General features: G+C 39.5%; 1 protein-coding gene and 1 long non-coding RNA gene across 2 annotated transcripts in view; one reads left to right on the forward strand and one right to left on the reverse strand.

Moving 5' to 3' along the window:
- The window catches only part of LOC145455512 (uncharacterized), a 130,984-nt gene that overhangs the window by 67,963 nt on the left and 46,371 nt on the right, over window positions 1–16,650 (forward strand). The gene's annotated exons all lie outside the window — the stretch shown is intronic.
- Window positions 1–16,650, reverse strand: part of LOC145455949 (serine incorporator 5-like) — a 28,821-nt gene that overhangs the window by 10,824 nt on the left and 1,347 nt on the right. Inside the window, exons 2-6 of the mRNA XM_080333980.1 lie at window positions 16,435–16,602; window positions 16,195–16,373; window positions 15,828–15,909; window positions 15,227–15,359; window positions 7,656–7,829 (exon numbers count right to left, since the gene is read on the reverse strand). Of these exons, the coding sequence (XP_080190106.1) occupies window positions 7,656–7,829; window positions 15,227–15,359; window positions 15,828–15,909; window positions 16,195–16,373; window positions 16,435–16,602 (736 nt within the window). The remainder of the gene's footprint in view (window positions 1–7,655; window positions 7,830–15,226; window positions 15,360–15,827; window positions 15,910–16,194; window positions 16,374–16,434; window positions 16,603–16,650) is intronic.

Here is a 16,650-nt window from a genome sequence, read left to right on the forward strand (position 1 = left end):
GAGCAACAAACCATTTTCACTTGGCGGTCCGTCGTTTACCTGAGTAAAAATATCATTTTCCTTTGGATATCTGGCGTTTACCCAGTGTAACAATACATTTTCACTTGGCCATCTATCTTTTCCTAGAGTAGCAAAACCACTTTCATTTGGAAATCTGACAAACATACCTGTCAATTTGGTATTTGTTGTATTGACGACAGTTTGAAATAGATTACAACGAACAGTGACGGAAATATACACGGACTGCTGGTTTCAGAGTATTCCCGCGTCAGTCGTATCACATCAATATCATCGGTTAACCACATGAAATAACAATATGCTCTTGTACACCGAAATGCATTGTCACACACCTCCATTTACGCGTATACTTGTGTGGGCAAACAAGCGCGTCGTATGTGTGGATGGTATTTTTTCGTGGAAACGCAGGGTGTAACATGTTTACTTGAATATTGTTCATCGGTTTATCGATTCAGAGTTGATATCCGGATCCGGTTAATACTTTATCAGCGTTTCCGATTTCAAACTGAATGTTGAGACATACACTGACCAATAACAACACAATATAGTAAACATGTGCGAGGAAACTCACAAGTAACCCAGGGTTGTTAGCACGATTGGGGAACATAAATTCAGCCGTTTTCCGAACACCGTTATCCACGTACCACACAGTTACCAAAGTCGACGAGGGGTGTTTAATTCAGACATTTTGACTCTGGACAATCCAAAGCACGAACCCGGACATCACAGACCTATCGAAGCCTATTGTCCAATTTTCCAAAACATGCATTTCGGTGTACAAGAGCATATTGTTATTTCATGTGGTTAACCGATGATATTGATGTGATACGACTGACGCGGGAATACTCTGAAACCGGCAGTCCGTGTATATTTCCGTCACTGTTCGTTGTAATCTATTTCAAACTGTCGTCAATACAACAAATACCAAATTGACAGGTATGTTTGTCAGATTTCCAAATGAAAGTGGTTTTGTTACTCTAGGAAAAGATAGATGGCCAAGTGAAAATGTATTGTTACACTGGGTAAACGCCAGATATCCAAAGGAAAATGATATTTTTACTCAGGTAAACGACGGACCGCCAAGTGAAAATGGTTTGTTGCTCAGATCAAAAAAAAAATATTTCCAAGTGAAAATGGTTTGTTGCTGAGGGAAAAAATATATTTCCAAGTGAAAATGGTTTGTTACTTAGGGAAAAAATATATTTCCAAGTGAAAATGGTTTGTTGCTCAGAGAAAAAATATATTTCCAAGTGAAAATGGTTTGTTACTTAGGGAAAAAATATATTTCCAAGTGAAAATGGTTTTGTTACTCGGGTAATGGTGGATCTCCAGGTGATATTGATATTTTTTACTCGGGTAAGCGTCATCTATCCAAAGGAAAATGTATTTTTACTCGGGTAAGTGTAGTGTGTCCAAAGGAAAATGTATTGTTACTCGGGTACGTGTCGTGGGTTCAGTGTTTCCAGTGTCGTTGGTATTGTTAAACGTTGTCACCGATAGCCGTTGGTATACTATTATGAGTGTTAAAAGGATTTGCACGTCTTGTGCAGAGTATCGCGACAGTGAACATATTTTTGGTGCGACGAAACAAGATCGTTGTTTAAATGTGACCGCATGTATCTCGATTACCGAGTAGCTGTACAACAGAGAAGAGTCTACAGTTAGTTCGTGCTGTATGTCCCGATAAAAACCACAACGAAGACCACTTATGAATCGATTCGAAACATTTCGACCCTTCTTGCATTTAGTCAATTCGAATCAATTGTAATACAGATCCCCCAAGTATGACACACACACACATACACCCTAATATCGTAAACACTCAACTCGATGACATTGATATAGTGTTACTAAAAATATTTGCAAAACAATAACGGAATTCATGTAGTAGCAAGTAAATAAGTTGTTTGAGTGTCGTGTTCGATGAGAACGATTGATGACAAGTATACTTTGGTGTTTGAGTGAAAATGAATTATTTAGCGTAGTGGCAGTTTGTGACCGACGAATGATAATTGATCATGATATTACAATATACGCTTTAATCAACATAACGACTTGACACTGAAAAACACTTTCACGTTATTCGATACCTCGATTCTCGAAACGTGTTACTTGTACAATTTACCGTTGGGGTACAAACTAGAACGACCATTTTGTATGACAGTATGTTTCAGCTGTTTTGTTGTTAGGACAATCATGTGATGACTCGGCACTTTTCGTTAGCAAAGTAGACTGATTTGTGTGTAAGATGTAAGGACCGTGACTAGCAAACATAGATACTCTACTCTGTTGTTGGAGTAACTGGTTTATTGCTATGACATTGCCAGAACCCTCGAGTAGTGACTATGCTTATCTTCTACAAAAGTTTACGTGACCCGGTGTAATAAATGTGTGTTGACTAAACTAGGATAGATACCGCGGTTGTGCAGGACTTACGCATGGTATTCACATATTGTACATATACAAACTTTTGTGTAAACAACTCTGATATTTCTGTAAGTACTAGTACTGTATCGAACTATGTGAATAATGAGCTACGTTGGATCATTCATGTCAAAAACACTTGCGACGGCAAAACAGTTTGTAGAGTCTAACTAAGCATTCTTTACTTTGAAAGCGTAGGCAATCATTCTTCAGTTTCGTAGTACCAAAAATATCGAGTAAGGTCGAGTACTTTGTGTGATGTAAATATCTTTCATACTTTTGTATGAGTCGCGGGGATTATCAGTCGTATCATACAAGTAACTACAGTTGACACAAACAAAATGCGCGTGTATTGTTTTCAAAAGTCAAGAAAGTGAAAATAGTTTTCTGTTACGCTAAAACGTTTGCTACACTAACACATTTCGTATTCGGCAAAACGATGCACGCCGTTGAAACGATGTTGGTCAATATCCATAATGCGACGAGTGAGTAAAATACACCTTAAGTTCGTTGTGATCTGATTTATTCTCGTGTCGCACAAAAAGCAACAATGTACAGTGTGTGTAATTTTGTTGAAATGATTATGAAATAAATAGTAATGATCCGTGTTGGTTGTTACCGTCGATGCATTAGCTTTAACCAAGTAAGTGATATTTAGAAATATGTGTGTCGTTTTGACAACTCAAAGATTTTAAGTCTTGTGTCCAGAAAAACGACCCTATAGTTGTGCACGCGTAGAAAACGACTAGGAGTTCAATCTCAACTAGGAATCGTGTTAGTGGTTGCGTGTTTTTCTTTGATGGTGTGCGTTCTACAAATAATTCCAGTTTACCAAACTAGGATGCATTGAGCAAACATCCTGCAATATGCGTTTGATGACTTCCTGTGGTTTGGTTTTATGATTACAATTTTAGAAGATTCAAATGATAATTTGTGATCACTACTATAAACATTGAACATCAATGCAACCACATTTTGTAGTATTCGGGAGCATATGTTTCGATTTTATTGATGTTAGGAGTTTTCTGTATTACTCAAGCCTAGTTGAATAGGAGGTGTCTAGCAAACATATTCTAATTTGTTTTTGTAATGATCAAAGTCTGTGAGAAATGGTGCGAACGGATTGAGCATTAATTAAGCGGCGGTATGCCAATTCACACATCTTGACACCGGAGTAATGCGGGTATGTGTTTCAGTTCTTCGTCGCAGATTCCGACAATGAAGTATTGCGCCGGTTGTTAATCAGCAAACGAAATTGTTGTTTCATCTTTAGTCTTGGTTACTGGAAACAATTACATTTGTAAAATATTTTCTGATATTCGCGATACGCAGAGTGATTTGCATCAAGGTGGAATAATTTTCCAATCAAGAACATTTCAGACACGCATAGTTTTACAACTCAATATGTTAATAACAATGGTACTGAAAAGTGTGTTGCTGTCATAATAACCTTTACCACAACATCGGGTCTAATTACCGTGAATAATTTAATAATCAAGTCTTGATCAACTATTACATATGTCAAATCACTGTGTCAATCCTTATGTTTACATCATGATAATTTTCAATATAATGCCTGCGTTTGATCGTAAGAAATGAATTCTTAACTACGTTGGTCAGACTTTCAAATGTCGTATATTCTCAACATATGCCAATCTCAAGTTGCGTGCACCGAGTAGTAATTACTTTATGTTACAGAGTATACCGAGTAGTAATTACTTTCACAGTTGAACAAAATAGGCGAGTTGGCGGTATATGACTACAACCGAACTTGCTATGGATTTTAGATCGTAGCGATTGTATGTACTTGCGTAATCTTGTCTACTTTCCATACGGATACTGTTGAGTTGATTGGGTGAGTTACAAACGGATTTACGTGACAAGGTTTTTGTGGTTGACTCTTTGAATATGGTAAGATGTCGAGACGTTATACTATTTGCGTTAACTCAATTGCAACAAAAAAAATAACCAGACAGCTTGTTCAAGGTTTTGACAAATAGATTGAAATATTCCGATTTAACTCATCGCGTCGCAACTAGATCGTGGTATGCACAAGTGGTTGTCAAGTCAGAAATATTTACAACAGGTGGCATTTCATTGACTGACTCGATTGTGTGTAGTAACACATTAAAATATCGCGATAGTAATTACTGAAACTCTATTTGACAAACGGAAAACTCAGTCGTGAATAGAGTTGTAAGGTTTCATTACTTGTTTCAAATCTAATTCTAAATATGACTGGATTGAAAGTTGGTAGTTATGTTTGTCAATTTATTTCAATTCAGACTATGTCAAAGTCCAAATATTTCATTTTGGATTATCTGAATTTACCTTTAGTACATCTCGCGAGTGGATTCCGACACCGTACTATAACATTTTTTGATAATAAGGATTCACGGATTTTCAATCAACAATGCCTGAATTTTTTTGGTAATGCTAGAGTTGGTAAATGATTAGTTGCGTGTTTTTGTTAAGTGTTTGATTTCTCAGTATTAAATACAATTATTGTATGTGTATACTTGTGATTCCTGATTCTCATTGAGCTAGTTGGTATTGATTCTATAGGTGTGAAACAGCGGCGCGGAATGTGCGAATAATTCGATGTGGCTGAAAGTCGGCGTCAGTAATATTCAGGTTACGTTCGATTCAACAGATCGCGTTATTAGGATTTCTCAAAAGAATTAGAGTTGTATCGAATTAACACATTCAGATAAGAGTCAACTTGAGTTGTGTAGTAAGTTTCATTTCAAGTTGACAAATTGACACATTGCTTGAATATTTTCATGATTCTTATCATACAACTAAAGTCAGCCACTATTCCGGAGGCGTGAAACATATAGCGATCGCGGGCAAGTGACGAATTGTTGGTTTTCGAATCACCGACTGCGACGGTTCTGTGACAAACTAATTACCGAAATATTACCTTGTGAGCGGGCATAAGGGATCGCTATGTCTGAAGCATTACCCTGTGAGTGGTCGTAGGATTTTAAAATTATTTCACACCTTTTTGAATAAGCGTTCACTTCACAAAGGATTAGGGCTAGAGCAGAAATAAGTGATGATTTGTCGCTATTCAAGTTACCGACACTGACGGTTCTGTTATTCGTTACTTATTAAATCTTACGAGTGAAATCAAGTTCTGTAACAAACTGCTTACGAAAATTTCACCGCGTGAGCGATCGATATGCCTGTAACACCAAGTCGCGAAAGATGGCTATGTCCGAGACATTATCTTGTCAGCGATCGCGGGGTTTTGCAAACTATTTCACACCTATTTGAAGTGTTAATTTGTGACCGTTGTTATTGTTGATATTCGAATCGCCGTCTACGCCGGCTATGTGGTAAACTAATTACTCAAACATTATCATGCGAGTAATTCCTAGATTTTGCAAACTATTTTCACGCCTGTTTTGTTGAAAGTACGACATTCCGCCCGCAGCCTATACCCGAAAGTACGAATCACCGCCGCGTCCATAAGAATAATGATATTGTAGCCGTTCTGTCGTAGTCTTCGCTATCTAACTGAATGCGGCTATATTACTTCAGGTTCGACTGGACCCAGAGACACATTGCAGATTCGACGGATATATTACAACGAATGCAGGCACAACAAACACATCAACACTTCCAATCCAATCCAAGACTTAACACAGTAACAACTCCACACAAAGATACTCCAAGACCAACTCCATACCAAAAACCCAACTATACACCAAAGACTAACTCCAATCACTTCCTCTTTTCCCAATCCCGCATGCTACCTTACGCATGACTGGTCTTGCAACCAGATAGTACGGAGTCATTATGGCTCCGGAGCCAAGCGGTTACAATATATTAAAGTCGCAATCACCGTAAACGTTGGGATTAACTCGAATCGGTCATATATGATAATTTGGGATATACACAATAACTAAGGATCAATCACGTGACTATTTACCATACCTGATACATATTCAACACCATGCCGCCGCAGCCCATACCTGAAAGTACGACTCACCAAAACGAGTATTTCAATACGATTCACCACCGTATGAGGGGTCTGAAAGTACGAATCAAGGCCGCGAGTTTTTTCAATACGAGTCACCGCCGCAGCCTATACCTGAAAGTACGACTCACCAACATGAGTATTTCAATACGATTCAACACCGCATGAGGGGTCTGAAAGTACGAATCACGGCCGCGAGTTTTCAATACGAGTCACCGCCACAGCCTATACCCGAAAGTACGAATCACGACCGCATCCATAAGAACCCATTACGAATCACCGCCGAGAGGGGGGTCTGAAAGTACGAGTCACCACCACGGGTTTTCAAACGAATCACCGCCGCACCCATAAGAGCCCCTGCTACATGACGAGCGATCATACTAACTACTCCTGTGGTATCGCTATAACGAGGTCTTTGAAAGTCAAAATGTCGATTTACGGGTATTATGTATATGCCGTTAATTTCGTAAGTTTAGGCGTAAATCGATACACGATTTTACGCAAACATTTGAGTTGATATAATTTATTTTATTCTTGAAGGTGGCGACGAAATATTCTTAATCGGCTTGCTGTAGCTTATTAGAATATAGTACACAACAAAACAGGATGTAAAATAAGAGTTTTTGAGCGTATGTATCATGGTCGTGTGCCTTCGGACCCACCGGGCGGGGACCGATGACACGTTCAAGCAACAAATTCTGAACGGTCATAAATATTTTTTGAAAAGGCGGATATTCATGTAAATGTCCGCGATAGGGAGAGCTTGGATCAAAGTGTTCGGCCTGCAAAAGATCTGCAATTCTCAGCTGAAGATTTGAGGGCCAGAGATCATTTCGCAATTTTTGATCCATCGGTACCACATCTCCCTTAATTATTATTTTGTTGGAGCATGCTGTTATTTCCTGAACTCCGGAGTAAGTTGTCGCCACACAAAAGATCGCTCACACGTATCGAAAAAAATTAAAAGAGAAAATTTTAAGTAGAATATACATCTGCTCCAAAATACTCAAACTTATGACAATTTACAAACGTTTTCGAAATATATATATCTATTTTCTGTGGTGGGGTGGGGCATATGACAGCCTCCTGGCTACGCCAATGCATCTGTGTCATACATGTCCAAGGTGTCTTATGACAATAGTTTGCGCGGAATAAATGCAATATAGCACTGAATCGATCATGGATATATGCCCCTGTGATCAGCAAGCAAACAAGGGGTAATATTTACCTTTTTGAATGCATGGCGTGATGGCAAGAATCGATATAATCGCTGAAATGGTCAAATTTATGCTGATGAAAGCTTTGTTAGTGGCACATCCCGAGGAGTTGGTATAATAAACGATCAGTAGGATGTATACTACGATGGCAAACACGAAAAGAATCATTGTGGACAGGAGTAGAGCTGCAAATAGAGAGAGATATAAGTTTCATCCTGGGGTTTTAAACTCAACTTACAGGCCGCGGGCCGGACCAGTCAAGCGATTCCAAAGTGCTAACCTCCAAATCCATACTTTTGTTTTTCACTCGCATGCTTTATTACACTACATATATGATATTACGGGTTATAGAGAGTAGATACACTATTCACAAACAACAGAACTGGCAAAAATCCGATGACAGGCCCATTGAATACAATTGTTGTTGCTTGTGGTATTCGTGATGTTTTTCGGGGGCAATGGTCATTTACGAAAGGCTCATACGACGCATACGAACATAATCGGGTAACCCACTTGGTACCCCCCATAAAATACCATTGTAATATGGGGCCAATAAAGTACGGGTCCCGGTTGGTTTCCGCACGTGGTCAGCACCTTTCAGCTCATCTCGAACCCATGTTCTACCCAAGTGGTCGTGCTACCTGGGAATATTCTTTATTAAGCTTCCGTAGCTGCCTACTTGTAGCACGGACCACTTTAGGGTTCTTCAAGACACCGCTTACGCAAGTGGTTCCCAACCTTTTTCGTCTCGTGGACCCATTGGCCGATATTTGAGCTAGAATTGCCCCCATGAAAAAGTTGCCTATGACTACAGAGGTGCTTTTTAACGCACAATCATTTGTTGACTAAGTATTATACGGCCAAAAATATTCAGATGTGTCCGAATTAAGTCGAATGCGAACCGCACTACACTTTGGCAGAGTACCGCTAAATTTGACCTGTTCTTTACCGGTTGGGTAGCCGCTGACGAAAAATAAATCACCAAGTCCACTTGCTATGACCTTGAGTTGAATCACCAGCGGCCTTGTGCTGAATTCGGCTTGATTTTTTCCTGCTTAGTAGCAATTCGGGCGAGAGGCTGTCACGGTCCCAACGATATCGTCTCACGAGCCTCACTTTATCAGGGGGTGTAATATCTACGGAAGGCATTTAAACGTACACCTAGCTTAAAATCCGCCAAAGAAACATACAATTGTAAAGAAGTAGTTTCATACTTAACAGTTCTACCATAAAAATCTAAAAACCTTGTGAACCCACTGTATCTTCCGATACAACCCTAAAACCAGATTCCCCCCTAAAAATTTCAAAATTCCCCTCGGTCGGGAATCACTGGCTTACGTGGATCACGTGGCAAAGAGGAGCCTAGACCAGTGGTTCTCCATTTTTTGAACGTCGCGGACCGGTAAAACTTGAAAACAAGTGTTGCGGACCGATGAACCTTCAAAAACCCAAATTAACCCCCAATTCAATGACGACAAATTTATACGCCTCTAATGTCATATTGGAAACTTCATTTAATACTGTCTCTTTGATATCAGATATTCGTCGTTCTATTGAAGTTTCAGCAAGGCGAAGCTCGCGAAGTTCTGTGATAGACCACACACTGGATTGAGATTGTTCAATATCCTCTGAAAGAATGAGGCTTTGCCATTTCTATAACCAAGTGCCGCCCAATTACACTGTCGGAATTTTACAATATTTGTTCAAAAGTCTTCGTATCTTTCCCATATAACCGGGGCAGATATCTCAGTGGTGACGATAAGAGCCCACCAATCGGGCGGCTCCGGTTCGATTCCCGTCGGAGGTTTATCAGGGCTTCTCCGCCCGCCGTCGCCGTTCTTACGGTAACAAAAATACCAGAAAGAAGACCCGACGAAAGAAAACACTCAGAAGGAATGGAAAGAACTAGAAAGGGCCGCGGCTTAAAAAAAGATCAACATCGAACAGAACTGTGACGGCGGGCACTCCGAGGTGGATGTCAGTCTAAAAGACCGCAACTGCATCCTCCTATCTGCTCGTATTACATCGCATTGTGTTTTATCGCATTGTACATTGTGTGTATCTTGTTCTGATGAAAATATAACTCAACGATTATTATAAAAATATTCCGTTCGAAATGAGTTGTAGTCTTCTTTTAAACAGTTTCGTACAACGCTTGCGCTATTGTGCCGTAGCCTACGCCCAAAGTTGAGCATGAACTCTCTCTATTACGATACTGCAGGAAAAAGTTCCAAACTTCTTAATCAATATGAAATTTGATGTTTATCCCCTAATTATTGGATGATCGCCCAACGTCTTGTATTTCGCAATTGAGATATAAATTTCCAATATATTTGGCGGACCGGCAGGAAACTTGCCACGGACCAGCACCGGCGGTTGAGAACCACTGGGCAGGGATTCTGGAGTCGACCTCGGTCGGAGTTTTCGCCTCTCTATCAAACTATTGTTCGGTCCATTTTCCCAGAAAACTCAGAAATTAGTGTGCACTTTTTGCCTTCTCGGAATTTTGTGTCAATGCCAGCGTCTTGAGTAAAGACGCAACACTGCCGTCGGATGGTTATATTCCGGCCTATGAACATTTGCCATCTTGGGGGATCTTTTATGTGAAAGTCTTTCCTAATGCAGTGGGTCTTAAAATTTTAGACCGAGGCCTCTGACGTGCATATGTGTATGCTTCATATAATTATGCCACATTTAACGGGCATGTGCGAGAAATAGATGGCGCCAGACAACTAGTTTTGCGCAAAACAGTTCTATGAAACATATGTAACGCACAATATTTAAAATTTGGGTGCATTATTCTGTGACGAATATTCCATATCAATATCGAAGATTTTGGTCAACAAGCGACGGTCATTTTGGGTCAAGCTTTTATATCCGCCTACTTTAGTTTGCACAGCACTTTTTCCAGGCACATGCTGGTTAAAACTGCATTTCGTTATGCCCTGGCGCGGAAATGGTTGGTCCCGAAATTCCTGTGTATAATATCTCCGCGCCCGAACGTGGCATAACCCTAGACCAGTGGTTCCCAATGTGGGCAATTTTGAGGAACAAGGGGGCAAAAACACCAAAGGGGGCGACTGGGGTGGGCGAAAATGTTAGAACATCCTGTGAGATACAGGGGGATGTGTGATACCGATGGATCAAGAATTGCAAAATGATCTCTGGCTCCCAAATCTTCAGCCAATAACATCAGATTTTTTGCTGGCTCAGCACTTTGGTACAAGCTCTACTTACCGGATATATATAGGCTACACGAATATCCACCATTTGAAAAAATATTTATGAACGTTCAAAATTTGTTGCTCGAACGTATCATCGTTCCCCACCAGGTAGGTCGGAAGGAACACAACTTGAGGACCTATGAGACATACCCTCAAAAACTTAAATGTTCCAACTTTTCTTGCTGTGTAATATAATCTAAGCTACAGCAAGCTAACAAAAAATGTTTGGTCGCAACCGTATTGCAATCTTGTGATGTTTTGAAGTGATGAAATTTTATGAATAAACTTGAACTTGAAAATATAATAAATAATACCTGAAATGTTGCCATGAAATCACGTTTCGATTTGAGCACAAACTTACAAATTTGCGGGTATACCGACACATTGCCCGTAAATCGAGATTTTGACTTTCAAATAGCTGATTATAGCGATAAAACATCACTGGTAATTATTAAATGCAACGTATATGTGTGTAGGCGTGCTTTTTGTTGTTGCATGACTAGTTAATCCAAATTTTGCTTGATTTGACCATCGTATCATTTGCCTCAACTCTGTAAATTACGTATTTGAGTTGAACAAAAGTCCACTCAAGGATGGTATTGAATAAAATATGTGCCGTTATATAGCCTGGTACAAGCCCTACACTTCACATTAAAATTATTGCTGGTTTGCTGTTGAATATTTCAAAGAAAAACAAATGCGTAGATCGAAATTTACTTTACACCCCCGAAAACAGAAAACATCTGCCAGAGACCCATAACTCATGCAAGTCGAAGTTTTTTGCGTGTGAAGAAGGATTCTGCCATGATGCAATTGTAAACAAATTCACGGTGCGTAATCATGGGATTATCGCAGACAATTTTTCAATTATTTTGTGTCCCAGTGTCTCATCGGTACCCCATCTCCCCCTATTTAATTACCACGCCAAAAATGCACATGCAGACTGCTTATTCTGCATATGACGCGAAAGTTGACTAAAAAAGATCAACTCAGCGGAAAGTATAGACGTGGAAATTGGTGTTCCGAGCACCTACTCTGATAAATGACCTCATTTTAGTCAGTTCACCAGCGATCACAAGTATTTGAGTAAGTTTCCCGTATATATATGTCCTCTTTTTGTGATCCGTAAATATTGGGGGGGGGCGAAAATGTGTGTCGAGCTTGATACGGGGTTGATGAGACGAAAAAGGTTGGAACCACTGCCCTATAGACCAAAGCATGCCAAAGCTGGTATCCGAATGCGTTATCTGATACTAAAAACCAGGGCTGTGGAGTCGGTAAATTTTACCACCGACTCCGGCTCCACACATTTTCAATATACCGACTCCGACTCCGACTCCTGAGTCTTTGAACGTACCGACTCCGACTCCTGGGTCTTTAAACGTACCGACTCCGACTCCCGACCCCGACAGCAGCATTATTACCAATTTACTTCGAAAATTATATGCCACATTGTCGGTTGAATGACTATCATACAGCCATTAAACATATGCAGACATATGATTAATGGTGGCATGCTAAATTGTTTCATTGTGGCACAGCTCGAATTATCCACTATGCAATTAACATGAAAGAAAGATTTGCTAACTATCCTTCCTTTTTCAAGTTTTTATAACATGGACTCTCTAATATCCTGAAATGTATGAATCATTCAAATATGGCAGATATCCAATCCTGTATAATAAAAATGTAGATAAAAAAATCCTAGTGTAGCTCTTGTGTATGAGTCAGCAACTAATAAAGAGATTGAACTTACTAATTTTGTCATTGCACACTATCCTGATTACAAGCACACACACTCTTACTACTAATAGACATTGGTCATAGATGGAATTTAGTTAAGTAGTCAAAGACCATATCCTATGTCTAGTCTACATGTACTTAATCAAGTATTCAAGGATTGGGACTTGCCGTCTTTCTTAATCATTTGTTCGACCCAAACATCTAAGCTACACTACAAATATTTTTAATTTTATCAAGTGGGAAGCATCGTTTGGTCATATTTACAGTATTTTTACAATTTTACAAAACCAGCCGATGCATTTGCTCTGTCACAGTATCATGGTATAATTCAAAAAATTGCATCAATTCTGACTGCATCGCGAAAACTCATCTTGCGATTTTCTTCCCCTCTGCAACTGAGTTGTAATTTGCAAGTAATGTCTAATTTTATCTATATCAGGGGTGGGCCACTTTTTCGGTGAAAGGGACACCTGAGATTTACGAACCATTGCGCGGGCAACTGGAATGTTGATAACCTTTTTTTAGTCGTCGATAGGAGCGAACCGAATTAGGTAACATTGCAAACAATACTTATATTAATACGCTCTAAAATTGATAACAATATGTCATGCAACTTTGCAGTGCGCAATCAGGCCCTGGTCGCGCGAAGCGACTGAATTAGGCTATATCAATAAATATGTCGCTAACATACATTGGGGGTTGCATCTGTATACTACTGGGCTCATTTGGCAAGGACAGGATTATTCGACGTTTAGACATAGCAAAATCGACGGTATCAGTGAACATGCCTCTATCATTTTGTGCAAATGTTTAGTCGACGATCTCGCTGCAAGTGCACAAGCGAAGCCGCATGTTGGACGACACGTTATCTTCTAATTGCGAATAGTTAGACTCAATTCTGCGAATAATATGTATTTATAATTTTCAGAAGGGGGCTCAAATACTGAATGCAAGAAATCTAGTGACAATGAATCATGCGAAGTACCGAGAAAAATTTCAAGTCAAATTAATCTGCTATGAAATATTCTACTTTATGGTCATATACGAAGATCTGGGATAAATGTTGCTGACCCCTGGATACGTCAATGTGTCAGAACTGTTGTGTTAGTCATCATCAAATTTCGCAGTCATGCTAATCAAATTTTAGTTGGCCTTGCAATTGTATCTGATGTCATAAATAATTTCGAGAATTACCTCGCAGGCCACACCTAACCTTCTCATGTGCCAAATTTGGCCTGCGTGCCACGGGCTGGCCGCACCTGATCTGTATGGTTATTAATAACAGTGATTGGTGGTATATGAAAATTATATTGAAAATTCTTTGAAAGCAAATGTTTTCATGATAGAGAAATTGGAGTCGGAGTTGGAGTCGAAGTCAGGGTCATTCTCACAAACTCCGACTCCGACTCCGGTCAGTATTTTCCCACCGACTCCGACTCCGACTCCAGCTATTATAGTTTTCACGACTCCGACTCCGACTCCATCAAGCGAAAATTACCCCGACTCCGACTCCGACTCCACCGACTCCGACTCCGACTCCACAGCCCTGCTAAAAACAGACCGTGTTTATTGTTTTCACAATTGCGAATGCAGATAGATTCATCTCAATAAATTATGCGTATTGAAAAAGTGGTGTGCGATATAGTTACGGGTTTCCTTAGAAACCAATCTCAGAGGAATCTCAATATAACAGCAAATCAATTTGTGTATATTACAAACGTCGGCACGTTTCCGTGATAAGTCATATTGTCGTAACCACTTTTCTGCGTGTCTCGCGCTTATTGGCTCTAGCCAATACCCAACATTGATAGGCTACTCGGGACATATACAAACTATCAATAGGAAATCGAACGAAGCGCCAACAAGATTTTTGTCGCTAGAAATTCAGCAAATATGACATACCCATGATATCTCTATTTTTGTTAAAAATTTGTTGGATAATACAAGAATATACAACTGTGCATGTCGGCCAGATGCGGTACATGTAAAAAATATAGAAGAAACCTGTAAGTTCGTAATTCAAATAATATTTTCATTGGATCCACAAAAAAATCTCTCTACTGAAAGGTCTACCGAAACGACTTGCGCTACATGTATTCGGGTACGGACCGTACGTGGTAAGCATATCAATAGCCTGGTGCTTACAGCATTAACAATACAAGTCGGGACGCGGAATTCAATTCCAAAACAGCTGCGTCAACTGCGAAGACGTACATGGTTTTAGCATCAAATAATATACGTCACTAAGAAATACGCACAGCACAGAATATTCTGTTGTATGTTACAGATAGTCGTACGCAACTGATGAATCCACACATGCTCACACTATTTCGATACAAGGAAGTTAAACCTGCCCATTTAAACTAAGTTTATACTTCAAGAAGATGGATTTGCTTACAAAAAGATAAATCCATTCGATATTGAATCTGTAACGTGACCAATAAAATTGCAATGGGAGAAGAACTGCAGAATCTCATGTTTCTCATGCATTGTAATAAGGAAAAATTTACTTTAACTTCAACATGCTGATGTATCGAAACCGTACTGCACTGTAGCTACAAATATTCATATCCAGTTTTAAATACCCCAAACCAGTCATCGACTGTGAGACATACCAACAAACCAGCACTTATTTTTCTCAGTGCCTAACACCCAGTTTGCATTCCAATTGTGAGCGAAATCGATCAGCAAAATTAACTGCAGCATAATGTAGATGGCACTGCCAACCATGCCAATGTACACCCAAGTCTGAAAAAAAAATAATTGATACAACGTCAGATTGTCTAATGCCATGGTCTAGTTACGGCCAGGATTCCCTCTTAACGTGGAATGTCCTGCATGGGTTGCACTCCAATTTTTTGAATTGCTTTTTCCAAGACAATAACAGGCGGCCCTTTCGAATGCTCAACAAGAGTTACAAACAAAATAACATTACATAATTATCGCGAAATCAGTGTTAGAAATGAAAAATTTGTCAGAATATCAGGCATTCGCTAAGATGCTGCATGAATCAAAAATACAAAAACAGCATGAGCAAATATACCATTTTCTAATACAGCAAAATATACAATAGCTGCGGATCAGATGGGTTACGTTAGGGTCCATACGCCTGACATAATCGAATCACCCGTGTCCGTGTCTACGTTGTTGAGTTATTATGAGGCGAAGCTAATCGCAGGGATTTCGACCAGTTTCAACAACAAAAACATTTCATACCTGGAGAAATGTTATCTGGTTTGGAATCCAGAATGCTCCAATACACAGCCCAATTAGAACAAGAAACTTGAATAACCAGAAACTGCAGAAAAGTATAGTATTAGTAGATGTGACACAGTCAACAAATGTAATGAATTATAGCCTGAATTGGGGAAATATGGACTAACTGATCTGCTCAGTTGAAAATGTAATCCTGCTAACCATACGAACATTCACAACGGATATTGACAATAACACAATAAAAACCAATGTAACTGCCATCAACTGAGTGTTACCCTATTTGCAGCGGCGCGATTAACATGATTGCTTATAACAACAGCTGGTTGTAGCCTGTCAGAAAATTTCCGAAAAGTAAATATATACCCACCCATTTTGAAGACCAGCTCTGTAGTCTTTGGAACTCTTTATCCAGCAAGTAATGATCATCATCAAAATGAAAAAACAAGCCATGCCAAACATAATTTTGTAGACAGCATAATATGCCAGAATTTGTTCGCAACCTTGATCATCACTGATGTTTTCACATACATGACCGTAGAATGTACCCTACAGAGTTAAGTTATAATATACAATACAGAGTCATGAAATAGAATAATATGCTACTTACAGTCCTCAAACCATTCTGTACATTGGTTGACAACAGCATGAGCATGCAAATGCCAGAAACCAAAATAAAGAAGAGTAGATACATTATCCCGGTACCAGTAGAAGTTTTGATGCTGGGGAGACTTGCACAGCAAAGAGAGCAGGCTGCAGCGCCAAAGCAGCATGCCAGCTAAAATCAGAAAACATACATTAGAATCCGTAATATACTCTTTTGATA

Source organism: Botryllus schlosseri, chromosome 14 (genome assembly GCF_051294905.1).
Source record: "Botryllus schlosseri isolate E-star chromosome 14, Bs_hap1, whole genome shotgun sequence".
In the NCBI taxonomy this organism is placed as follows: domain Eukaryota; kingdom Metazoa; phylum Chordata; class Ascidiacea; order Stolidobranchia; family Styelidae; genus Botryllus; species Botryllus schlosseri.